The sequence below is a fragment of the Saccostrea echinata genome, unplaced genomic scaffold (assembly GCF_033153115.1).
Source record: "Saccostrea echinata isolate AGI-Se365-2 ecotype Australia unplaced genomic scaffold, CSIRO_AGI_Sech_v1 ptg000022l, whole genome shotgun sequence".
Classification (NCBI taxonomy): domain Eukaryota; kingdom Metazoa; phylum Mollusca; class Bivalvia; order Ostreida; family Ostreidae; genus Saccostrea; species Saccostrea echinata.
Window position 1 is genome coordinate 11731917 of NW_026889771.1, and position 13521 is coordinate 11745437.

The 13521-nt window shown below is 38.0% G+C and overlaps 1 protein-coding gene across 1 annotated transcript; it reads right to left on the reverse strand.

Moving 5' to 3' along the window:
- Positions 1–3725: 3725 nt before the first annotated feature.
- Positions 3726–5275, reverse strand: LOC133190423 (uncharacterized). The gene is made up of 2 exons (XM_061326053.1): positions 4229–5275; positions 3726–3818 (listed from the first exon to the last, which is right to left on the reverse strand). Exon 1 carries the CDS (start codon positions 5110–5112, stop codon positions 4366–4368), a length of 747 nt encoding a protein of 248 aa, XP_061182037.1. The 5' UTR covers positions 5113–5275; the 3' UTR covers positions 3726–3818; positions 4229–4365.
- Between the last annotated feature and the right edge of the window lie 8246 nt (positions 5276–13521).

The window sequence follows — 13521 nt, forward strand, 5'->3', positions numbered from 1 at the left end:
CCTCAAGTGTTACGTGAGTACGGAAAGATGGACACCTAATCACTATGAACCCCTAGCTTTTCAAGCGGGGTTATAACATATCAGAGGTTCTGTGAGCTCACGTGAGCAGTGAGCTCACAAAATGATAACTCTCCTCCCATATTATTATATTTTCATCCACTGAATATTATTTCCTTTCTTTGTTAAGAAAATCATTGCCTTTTATCAGTCAGTAAACAGCAATAAGCAAATCACCTCTACAGATTTCTTGAGCAGTGGCTGTTCCATCAATGAAACGTACAATGGCGTACATATCAGTAATGCACTATTTCATCTAATAAATCCTACTTTAAATGATTATATTTGTACAAATATAAATATAAACAACAAAATGTCTTTCTTTGTTTGTTAGTAGGGGAATTAACGTCGTAGCTATTGCAGAAAAAATTACATTTCCCCTTTTACGCGGGTTATGTATTTTGTCTTCAACAGCTTCAGCATTAATCCCCGTACTAACAAACAAAGAATTTCAAAGCAATTTATTGTTAAATAATGGCAAAGTCCTATTTTTGCTATGGGTACCCCAAATATATGTCCGATCAAAAAATAAAAAGTAAAGTGAGAGGTGGACAAAAATACTATGAAATAAAGATTCTGTGAAAGTATCATTTAATTTTATTCAATGGTATAGAAGGAGTTGCAAATAAGAAAGGGGTACTCCCGATAATATAGAAAGAATGGCAGTGTCCATGTTTTATTTTGGGAAGACAGAAATATGTGTCCGATCAAAAATAAATTAGAGGGTGTACAATGTCACTATGTAATAAAAATTCCTTGAAAGTATTATATTTTATTCAGTTGTTTAAGAGGAGTTATGGATGAGAGATGGGTACCCCTAATATCATAGAAAGAATGGCAGTGTCCATGCTTTGCTATGGGAAACCTAAAATATGTGTCCGAACAAAAAGTAAAATAGGAGGTGCTCAATCACAATACCTTTATGTAATAAAATTTTCTGAACAAATTCAAATGTAAATATTATAACTGGAATCCAATTTGTAACAATGTCTTTACTTGTTTTTGCTTGTTAGTTAATTAGAAGCATGTTTTTTCAAAGGCTAGTAAAACTTCCTAAGATTGTGAACATCAGATAATAGTGTAGAGAATGGTTATATTCTAATATTTGATACATGTCTTAAAAACTGAAAAACTCAAATTTGATAATACAATAGTCTACAACACTAGTTTGTTTACATGTACATTCACAATTGAGTCAGCTTTGGATCCACCATTGAGAATGAAAATATATGAGTACTACAGTGTTTACAAACATCAATATTTTTTTCCATATTGGTTAATAATCTAATCTCTAAAATTCCTTTTTTCAAGATATTTCATATCAATCTGAGCAACAGCTTAATTAAAATCAGTATACCAGACACAGGGATATGTGTTTTTACCAAAACCTCATCACTATCAGTAAATTCTTTAAGAGTAGAAATTCTACTACTAAAGTCACCAAGTAAAAAATACATTATTATTTTTTTCTCTGCAGATAGATTAAAAATTCCATTCTCGATATCATAAAAAATCTCAACGGATGAAAATCGAGAGTTTGATGGTGGTATGTAGACTGTACCTATTAATAAATGGTTGTCGATACCAAATGTTTTACTTTCTGTTCTGAACCAAAGTATATTGTCATATTTATTATTAATTATCTTGCATGATTAAGAAATTAAATTTCTAAAATAAGCTACTATTTCACCGGATTTCCGAAGTGACAAATTTGTTAATGAGTCTTTTGATTTGAGAGACTTACTTGTAAGGAATATAACCTTGAATGTGTACAACATTGTAGATATCTTGGTATATTCTTCAGTGCATCAGGCATTTTCTCCTTTGCTAAAAGTAATTAAGATAAAAAGGCTTTAAAAGCATACTTCAAAATACAGAAAAATTTTCTTTCAATGAATCCCAAAATTAAAACATGCCTACATGTATTTGATCACACGATGTAAGTTCAGAAAGGGGGTGAGGGTTAAGGTCTCTATGGATCATATATGCTCTAGTTACATATGTGAAAAACACATAAAGCTTAAGTTTGTAAATTTCTTCTTGGTTTGCATAAAAAATCTGCAAATTTTGTTGTTTTATCAGAGCTTGGTAGATTCCCGTTACACTTTGACATAGTACAAAACATGGTTAGGTATTGGCAAAGACTTGAAAGTTTGAAACAAAATGAAAGAGAGCTTCCTTTACTCAGAAATGCATATAAACATTCTAAGAAACTATATATATGCTGATAATAGTTACTCTTGGTACAGGTCACTACACATTATTCTAGAAAATATACCAGAATTGAAGGGATGTTTAAATAACAGGACAAAAGTTAGTAAATAAACAATTCACAAAATTCTGAAGAAAATTTAGATGAAATTATGGCATGACAATTTGGGCAGCTATATGGATGGTAAACTACGTACTTATGTCAAAATTAGAGATCAATTTGGTTTCGAAAATTATCTTAATATCATTAAGAATTTTGAGTTTAGGAGATGACTGAGTAGATTTTGAATATCTTCACATCATTTACAAATTGAAGTTGGAAGGTTACAGGGTATCCAAGTACACATGCGATTTTGTTCAAAATGTGATTTAAATGAGGTGGAGGATGAAATACATGTTCTCTTCAAATGTACAAAATTCATAGATGAACGAGAAATTTTCTTAAAATCTGTCTCAGAATTTTGTACCAATTTCCCTAATCCTGATTTTAATGGGAATCTTATATGGCTATTTTCAAATGAAAATGGTCGCCAGCGTGGCGCAGTGGTAAGAGCGTCTGCTCTAGAGTCGCGGAGTAAGGAGTTAATCCTTACGTCGCGGGTTCGAATCCTACTGTGGGAAATGGAGACCGGTCCTTCGGATGAGACCGTATAAACCGAGGGCACGTGTCGCAGTAGGTGCTGGCACGACAAAGATCCCTCACTGCTCAATGGCCCTAAGTGCCGAGTATATGTAAAAAAAATTGCAGCTCTCCACCGGCAAGTGGTGGCGTCTCCATATGAGTGAAAAATTCTCGAGAGGGACGTTAAACAACAATCAAACAAACAAATGAAAATGAGTCAATCCTAAGAATACTAATTCAATTCATATCAAAACACTGTATATGACTTTTTAAACAATTTTATATTTAGCTTTTACGTTTTATAAATATAATTGTGCTCATTTTGCCTATCTACATTAAACATGAGGAGGAATGCAACCTTTTATCAATGTTAATGTATTTGACTAGGATCATGCATTTTCTAGAGCACCGTCCCTTGATGTCTTCTGCAGACTGGCAACCATGGATACATCCTTATCTTATAGTTTATGTACATTTATACACCAACATGGCAACATTTGATTAATTTTTGCTTATTTAATTATTTATATTTTCTCAATTTTATGTGACACATTCATTATTGAATTGCTGATCTACATTAGTTATGAGGAGAAATGCTGTCCAGACAGTTGCACTGCTGAGACATGCGTATCCTAGAGCACCGTCCCTTGATATTTTTTTGTAGTTTAGGGACTCAGTTGTAATGCCATATATAGCTACCTGGTGTAACGGAGGTAATTCAAATTACTCATCACCTCTGTATTGCCTAGACTCAACATAAATTTTATGTTTTTATTGCTGTATGTTTATGTGTTTTCTTGTCCTCTTGAGTGTTTACAAATTATGCTTGTATCTATGTGCTGCCCCACGGTACGGAACCCGCAGCCAGAATAAACCACTAGACCTCTAAAGTGTTGACTGACTTTATTGGTAAATGATTGGTAAAAAGCTGGAACAAAAGAAAGTTTGGTATAAGAATCAATTAACAAACAAAGAGCACAAGGTGACTTATAAAATGAATACAATCCCAATTTATGGCACAAACTGGTTTCCATACATAAAAATTTTTATCAAGCCCCTAGTTTAGTAATTCCTGAATTTAAACACAATAATCTGAGCCAAACACATATTCAAGTAATACTGATAATATAAACTTTACATGTACATAAAGAGTGATACATAATAATACTGAACTATATCAATTTAAGAGACTAGATAGCACAATGAATAAGTCACGTGATCAACAGTAGTAAACAATCTAAATCAATTCCGTTTGATATCAAATTGATACACAAATAAGAAACGAAATGAAGCAAATCTCAACTGCTTCACAGTCACTAAATAAATGTCATAACTTACACTGTGGTCAGCTTCCCGAAACAAAAACATGAACACATATTGCTTCGCCGGAAGCACATGTACCCCGTTAGCACATGGGGAAAGTCAGGTATGGAAGCTGTGGCGGAACACTCCCCGCCTGATATCGCAGATATCAACTAGGTTTCAGATATCAAGAGAACAACTTGGTTCACCGGTCGAACATATTCTGTGGGTTTCCCATCACGTATGATGCGGACTTCTATCTTTCGTACTCTTCCATCCGATCCAGGAAAGGTTCTCGTCACAAGACCCATGGGCCAGTAAATTCTGTTCTGTAACTCATCCTTCAGAAGGACGACATCACCAACACGCAGATCTTTGTTGTTTGTCTGCCATTTTTGCCGCTCCTGAAGTGTCTGGAGGTATTGTTTCTTCCACTTGGACCAAAAGACATCTGCCAGGTACTGCACTTTTTTCCATTGAACCTTATACGAGTCTTTTTCGTCAAACGAAAGCCCGGCTGGAACAAGGACGTCTGGCTTTTGTGTGAGAAGCAAAGATGGACTTAGATGATAAGGATCTTCTGGATCAGATGACACACCAACAAGCGGGCGAGAGTTAATAATCGCAGATACCTCAGCTAAGAAGGTAGTAAGGACTTCATGCGTCAATGCTTTTCCAGGCGTTCCAAGAAGCATGGCATCCAGAATTCTGCGCGTAACCCCTATCAGCCTCTCCCACACACCACCCATGTGGGATGCGTGAGGAGGGTTGAATATCCAAACTACTCCACTGTCATACAGGAAGTCCTTGACAGGATGATCCTCTACCTTAACTGTGTCTATGCAGAGATCGTCTGTAGCACCAACGAAATTCGTACCACGGTCAGATCTCACAATCTTAACGGGTCCCCTGATAGCCATAAAACGCTTAAATGCATTTATAAAGGATGATGAACTAAGCTCTTCGATGACTTCTATGTGTACTCCACGAGTAGAAAGGCATGTGAATAGAACCGCCCATCTCTTGGAGTTAGCTGCTCCGCCTTTCGTGCGTCGTGTAACAACGGACCATGGTCCGAACACATCCAAGCCAACATTCGTAAAAGGAGGTGCAGGCTCCAAACGGTCTGAGGGAAGGTCGGCCATCTTTTGGTGTTCTACTTGTCTTCGTAGTTTACGGCATGTCACACAGTGGTAGATGATGGTTGAGACCAATCTTTTCCCACCCAAGATCCAGAATCCTGCCATGCGGACTGCCCCTGCAGTGATATGCCTCCCTTGATGTTTGCACTTTTCATGATAGAATCTGACCAACAAAGTTGCAATGTAATTTCGACTTGGAATGATAACTGGATTTTTTTCACTTTGCTGAATGTTGCTTAGGTTAAGACGACCCCCAACTCTAAGGAGACCATCGGCACCAATGAAAGGATCCAATTTCCGCAGCTGAGTATTCCTCGGAAGAGGTTCATGTCTTTCAAGACATTGAAGCTCTGTGGAAAAAGACTCCTGTTGTACACATCTGATTATCATGCTTTCAGCTTCTTTGTATGAATCGAGAGTTTGAGTCTCAGCACAAAGATGCCATCCTTTACACTTCCTCGCAGCAGTGAAACTTTGGGCGATGTGCTTCAGTTTACACATAATCTCGACAAGTCTTGTCCATTGAGAAAACTGTCTAAAACGGTGTGAACCCAAAAGCTTGGTTTTGGATTCTAGTATCTCTGTCTTTCTACATGACACAACTGCTAATGGTCTGATTTCTTTGTCTGAGTCTGGGTTTTGTAGGTCAAAGGGTTCAAATTGGGTTCTGATGTTCTCTCGAAGATGAGATGGTCCAAGTAGCCATGTGCTTGTTGAAAGTTCAGATGCTGCAATAGATCTTGTTGCTAGGTCAGCTGGGTTACTATCCGTAGGTACATAAGTCCATTGCTTTGGTGAGGTTACTTGGTGAATGCGGGCCACTCTATTGCTCACGTAGGTGTAAAACCTTCTAACTTGGTTATGTATATATCCCAGTGTGACCTTACTATCTGTATACATATGGAAACTATGCAGAGGAATGTCAAGATGATCCCTAATACACTGAACAATCTCCGTTGCCAGAACTGCCGCACACAACTCCAACCTCGGAATTGTGTGACCATGCGAAGGGGCTAATTTGGCCTTTCCAAGCAAGAAACCAATTTCTTCTCTTCCATCTGTACTACCTGTTTTTATATAAGCTACGGCAGCTATTGCCTTTTCTGAGGCATCTGAATAGACATGGATGGATTTTTCGGGACAGTCTCTGATAGATGTACTGGTGTAAGTTCGTGGGATTCTGACTTGTTCTAAAGCAGCAAGCGAGTTTTTCCATTTCTGCCATCGATCCTTATGATGATCCGGAAGGGGCTCATCCCAATCAATCGACTCTTGAACCAATGTCCTTAGTAACATTTTCCCCTCGATAACCACTGGCGTTAGAAATCCAAGTGGGTCGAAAATGCTGTTAATCGTACTGAGTACTCCTCTGCGTGTGAATGGTTTCTCATCTGCTGAAACCAGGAACAAAAAAGAATCACTGTTGAGGTTCCAACATATTCCAAGGCTTCGCTGGACGGGAAGCTCTTCTGCACCAATATCGACATCCTCTAGACCCTTTGCGAGGTCTCTCGATTCAAATGAGTTCATTACAGCTCTAGAGTTGGACACTATCTTATGAAGGCGCAGATTGCCTTTATTCAGAAGTGCTTGTTGTGTCCTTTTGATCAGATCGACAGCAGATGCCTCTTCACAAAGAGATGTTAAGCCATCATCAACGTAGAAGTCTCGTTCTACAAACAATTTCACATCTTCTCCGAAGGCTTTGGAACTGATCTCTGCAACTTTTCTAAGACCATAGGTGGCTACTGCCGGAGAAGGGCTGTTGCCGAATACATGGACTTTCATTCTGTATTCTGCCAAGTCCTCCTCAGGATTATTATTACGGTACCAAAGAAAGCGGAGATAGTCTCTGTGTTCCTCCTGTACTCTAAAGCAGTAAAACATTTGCTCCACATCAGTCATGACAGCAACTGTGTCTTGCCTAAATCTCATGAGAACGCCCAACAAACTGTTTGTGAGGTCTGGACCAGACATAAGAACATCGTTGAGCGATATTCCACAATGCTTTGCTGAAGAGTCGAACACTCCCCTAATCTTATCTGGCTTTCTTGGGTGATAGACCCCAAAGACTGGGAGGTACCAATATTCTTTTCCGTCCGAAACAGGGGGTGCCAATTCCGCATGTTTGTCTAAGATGTTACTCATAAACTCAAACATGTGTCTTTTCTTTATGGGGTCTCTCTCCATGCTGATGTGAAGACTTTTGGCCCGCTTAAGGGCCTGTGTTCTGTTGTTTGGAAGCCTTTCTCTATCCTGTCTAAATGGCAAGGGGGCTGTCCAAAAACCATCTACATCTCGTGTGAAGTTTTGGTCCATAATTTCAAGAAATTTCCTATCCTCCGACGATAGTCCTGGCTTCTCATCTGCATCTGTCCTATCAAACACTGACTGGCCAAAATTATCTGAAGATCTCTCCTTCAAATTAAACTCATTTTGGCATGGTTTGAGTAAAGATGCTCGTCCATTTGAGAGAATATAGGTTTTGTTTACTTGAATGGTCTTGGGCTCATGTGCTCCCCCAAGACAAGTTTCTCCAATCATAGTCCATCCCAAAGGGAGCCTTTGGGCCAATGGGCTGTTTTCTGGTCCTATTCTTTGGTCTAGCACATAGTGTGCTTCCAGGAGATCTCGTCCTATCAGTAGAAGAATTTGCGCATCTTCATCCAGTGGAGTGAAGTGTCTTGCAATATCAGCCAGGTGAGGATAGCTAGCCGCTACATCTGATGTAGGTATTTCCTCCCGATCGTTAGGGATGTGTTCGCATTCTATCACAGTCGGCAGAGCGAGCTGTTTACTTCCATCTAGTGATTCCACTATGAATCCAAAGGCCTTTCTTCCAGATGTATTGACAATTCCCATGCATGATGCTAATGTGTACTCTGTGACTCCGTCATGGACACCAAAATAGTCAAAGAACTCGGGACTAGCGAGTGAGCGATTGCTTTGATCGTCAATTATCGCATAGGTTTTTAAATCTATTTCTGGATGGTCTTTCCTGAAGACTCGTACCAATACAGTTTTCGCACATGATTTTCCTTGAAACATATCCTTACAGATCTGGGTGCATGCAGAGTTAACATTCAAAGCTGGAGCTTCAGTGGTTTTCTCCCCGCCATAATGTGTCAAGGAATATGGATTTCCACTAGAACTGCTAGCTTGCTTCTTGTCTGGATGAAGTGCCGTTGGGTGACTACCGCTGGAACACTCCTCACACGAAACTGTCTCCTTGCAGTTGCGCCTTATGTGTGTTGTTGAAGAACAACATCGGAAACATATCCCCTTCTCCTTTAAAAACTTTCTACGCTCTTCTAAACTTTTGTTCCTGAAGGCACGGCATTTGTTAAGAGGATGGTTGGCATTGTGAAGTTGACAACGACTACTTTCATCAGCCTTCTTCAATCCAGATTTTGTTTCCTTATTTAGCCCTTTCGATGCTGGACTCATCTCAGTTTTCAGTATGGTTACCCTTGGTACCCTGCCACTGTCTCTTGTGAATTTGTTCTCTTTCTGACACATTCCAGAAGTCACTGGGTCATATTTGAAACTTGGATTGTTCTTTGTGCTACTTAACTTCCGAACAAATTCTGCGAAAAATGTAAAAGGTGGGTATAGAACACCATTCTTTTCAATGTATTTGATAGCAGTACTTGTCCATTTTTCTTGAAGATTGAGTGGGAGTTTGCCCACAATGGGTGAAACACCAGATGATGAATCATAATAAGCTAAGACACTGCGATATTTCGGATCCTCCATAACAGATTCAATCTCGGTAAGTACATCTGCTAAGTCGTATAACATTTTGTAGTTTTTTGTTATTCTTGGAAAAGAGTTAAGTTTCTCTTTTAATGCTGACTCCACCATTTCCGCAGCACCAAAGCGTTCCTCCAAACGGTTCCAGATACGATGCAATCCTCTTTCTGGGTTGGAGATGTTTGCCATTTTGAGCGTCATGGCATGTTTCTGTGAATCAGGACCTAGCCATTTGACTAAAAGGTCTATTTCTTCATTAGGATTAACCCCAAGTTCTCTCATGACAGTCTGAAAGCTGCTTTTCCAAGAAGCAAAGGATTCAGGCCTGTCATTAAAGTTAACCAGGCGTGTAAGTAACAGGTCCTTTTTCAGCAGAAATTTTGTGAAGTCGGATGCAGGGGTATAAGGGTTAGGAACATAAGGAGGAGCTTCAGGGTTCAGCATATAGCAATGTCTGTCTGGTGGATCTTTAGTGTTTGGATTCGTACAAACTGCATTAACATGCTGGACTTCCAATTTTGAGATTTCTGATTCACGAATCTTATCTTCTGTGTCTTTTGAGAGTTGCTCAATGTATTTCTCTGTCCTCAACATAGGGTCATCCTTTGGTAGCGAATGAATGGATGAGTGTTTTGATGATGAACGAGAGTGCTCAGATTCTAGAAAATCAGCTTCTGTCTTAGTTTCTGCAGCCTTTCGCTTGAGAGTCAGGAGTTCGAGTTCAGCATCAATTTCAGCCTTCTTACGAGCAGCAGCAGCCTTCGCTGTAGCCTCCTCCAATAAGTGTTTTTCTATTAAGCGTGCTTGATCTTTTCTCAGCTCAGCTTCTTGAATAGCGAATTCCAAGCTCACCTTAGCAGCTTCAGCTTTTGCTCTTTTCCTGGCCAGTATTGAAGTGTTTTGTGAGGATAGAGAAGGAATATCATTGAAAGAATGATCAGATTGTCTCTCATATTTGTGTAAGTTTCTATCCTCTTCTTGTGCCTCAGCAATTAAACTTTGAATTCTAGACTTCGCATTTTCAATTAATAGACGATATCCAGATTGTAGGAACTCGAAACCTTTCATTTGATGGAAGCTTTCTTCTGTATTGGTTCTTCTGAGAAAATCCAAAAGCTCTTGTGTCTGAACAGCATGTTTATCACTGTAGAATTTTAGTCTATCCTGCAATTCGGTCAATGTCTCTGCGTCTTTTTTGCTTGAATCAATAGATTTAATAATGGAGTCAACCTTTGTCCATGCACCAGTTAAGCGTGCAGCTCTATCATCAAGTTGTTTTTTGTAGTGTTCGGCCCCTTTTTCTGTAAGGTTCCTGAATGTAGTCATTTTTGCAAGTCCGCTGGTTAAGTCTTTTTACTGTGCTGCCCCACGGTACGGAACCCGCAGCCAGAATAAACCACTAGACCTCTAAAGTGTTGACTGACTTTATTGGTAAATGATTGGTAAAAAGCTGGAACAAAAGAAAGTTTGGTATAAGAATCAATTAACAAACAAAGAGCACAAGGTGACTTATAAAATGAATACAATCCCAATTTATGGCACAAACTGGTTTCCATACATAAAAATTTTTATCAAGCCCCTAGTTTAGTAATTCCTGAATTTAAACACAATAATCTGAGCCAAACACATATTCAAGTAATACTGATAATATAAACTTTACATGTACATAAAGAGTGATACATAATAATACTGAACTATATCAATTTAAGAGACTAGATAGCACAATGAATAAGTCACGTGATCAACAGTAGTAAACAATCTAAATCAATTCCGTTTGATATCAAATTGATACACAAATAAGAAACGAAATGAAGCAAATCTCAACTGCTTCACAGTCACTAAATAAATGTCATAACTTACACTGTGGTCAGCTTCCCGAAACAAAAACATGAACACATATTGCTTCGCCGGAAGCACATGTACCCCGTTAGCACATGGGGAAAGTCAGGTATGGAAGCTGTGGCGGAACAATCTATGTTTTGCCCCCAGTGGGACCATGATTGGCAAATAAATTTTATTCTGTATTCTATTCTGTAATGTCTTTATTTATCATCCCGGTTATTTGTTGTTTTCTGTGGTTTTCCTAGGCCTAATATTGCGCGTTCGAAGGAAGATTTTCTGAATCAGCTACGCTGTGTGCTGTATGTTGTTATTGGCGTTGCACATCATCTAAACCTGAGCTAGCAACAAATCTGCCTGCTGGTGGAAAGATTTGTGTACCTTCTAAAATAGTTTGTCCTCAATCGTCACTGCCTTCTTCCCGAGTTGTTTCGCTTATTATTATGTGAGTAAAGAATTTTCCTGTGCGTGGTCATTGATATCATTTGGATATTGACTCCACATGATTTTCAATCGAGGGCAGTCGGGGTAACCTTTCTAATCTTTTCTCTTTATTTATTTAGTACGAATTTTGCCACTGTTGGGAGATGTCTATCCTGTATTCTCTTCCCCTTCTGTGTACTCTATGGGACTGTGGCTCTTTATTATATTCATTTCTGAAATTCTATCACGTCCTCCGTATTTTCATCTTGGGTCTCCAGAATACCACTGAATACGAGATTGTCACTCATAGTCATAGATCTTGTTTGTAGATAATGATGAGTTCGTTCAAATTCTCGAATGATTTCTAATTCATTTAGGATGACTTCGTTTTCATTCCTTATGTTGCGTACAGTTTTTTAATTTCTTTAACTTTCTTCTTTTGATCCTCATTCATGTACTTTTTAATGATAAGTGACACACACTCTTCTACACCGTTAACCTTGACCTCCATCTCCTTAATTCTGTTTTGATATTGGGTCTCCTTTCAATGAGGTCTAGTTTTTTTTAGCTTATAAGACACTTGTTCTTACCATTTTGATATTTTTTTAAAAGTCTCAAGAATATCAACATGCTTGTTGGTTTGGTATTGGGGGTATTAAAGATAAAAACCCAGCAAATTGGCTTTGTGATCCCTGGGGCCCATAAGGGGTGAACAGGTTTCCAAGTTCATTTATTTCACTCACACCAACAATCAGTGGTACATGACGTACAGTATCTTATAAGTCGTCATAGTTCAACTGTGTGAAAAAAAATTAATATATGCAATAACATAAATGAGAGACATATACATATGTGTAACGGGAAAATTATTGGGGGCACCCCCCCCCCTTCCCCTTCATTCCAACGGCCATGCGGATGAAACCTTAAAAACCAAGGTCCCGTGTCACGGTAGGAGTTGGCAAGATTTAAAAAAAAAAACCCTTCACTTCTCAATGGCCCTAAGTGCCGATTATAGGTATACAGAAACCCTTCGGTATATGGTGGCGTCTTGTATGAGTGTAAAATTCTCACAGGGGACGTAGAGCAAAAATCAATCAGTTTATTCTGATACATTAATTTTCATGTTCAAGTAGAGAGACAATTAACACATAACATATCATATCTGTTACATAGGTTTGAACTGTGTCATGTGATCAGCGTTAGTGTATTTCAACAATTAACCTTTGACATTCAACGAAGATTGAATATGGATCTGCTTAAATTAGAAATTAAACTTTGAAACGCTTAATCTTACACATCAAATATAAACATTTTACAATCTTAATTTACTTTTTACTCAATATAACTAAAATTTCAGCAATTGTTCTTCTTTCATGTGATCATAATTAAAGTACTATTTTTTGAAAGTAATGTGAACATTTTCTAGCTTTGCGGAGTTATCCTTCTTAGAACCTCTAAGATTTTTGAAGTTTAATTTCATTTCTTTGTTAAAAACAGTTTCACGATAAACGATTTTGCAGCCACGTAGTATCGTTTTTTGAAAGTGGCGGTGGGAGTGGGAGGGGGCAGCCAGAAAATATATTACAAAAATTACAACTTTTCTGAAAAATCTTTGACAATCTAATCTAATCTAATTTCTCTTAGATTAGATTAGAAAATCTAATTTCTTAAGGGAGAGGGTGTTGGATTCTATTTTTTTTCTCACACACAAATGGGATGTTTTAACTATACTACAACAAGAAGTTGAGTTGAGGGGGCAACCGCAATTTAATGGAACATTTTCAACAGTTAAAGGTAATTCTTGGGGGAAAATGCGGGAATGTTCCCTCCCTCTCCCCAATACTACATGCCCGTATTGTAAACGTACATGTTTACAGAAGTGAAATTAGTAATAATAATTAATACGTATCATTTTTTAGCCCTGTAGTTAGTAACTAAAAGTTACTATTTGTTGATATATGTATCAAGTACTTTTCGACAAAGGGATAAAAATGAAGTATTTAATTACGCCTTGCCATTATTTCTTTTATATGTACAGTTAGTAGTAATTACGCCTTGCCATCATTTCTCTTATATGTACAAATAGTAGAAATAATACATGATTTCCCAGAATTCAAAAGCTTCGGATTAGTTTTTTTTATATGTTTATATGTGTTTCGTACTAAAAATTTT

Bases quoted from the DNA above. Each gene is read 5' to 3' on its own strand.
- LOC133190423 (XM_061326053.1), bottom strand. From the start codon at position 5,112: ATGGCTATCAGGGGACCCGTTAAGATTGTGAGATCTGACCGTGGTACG.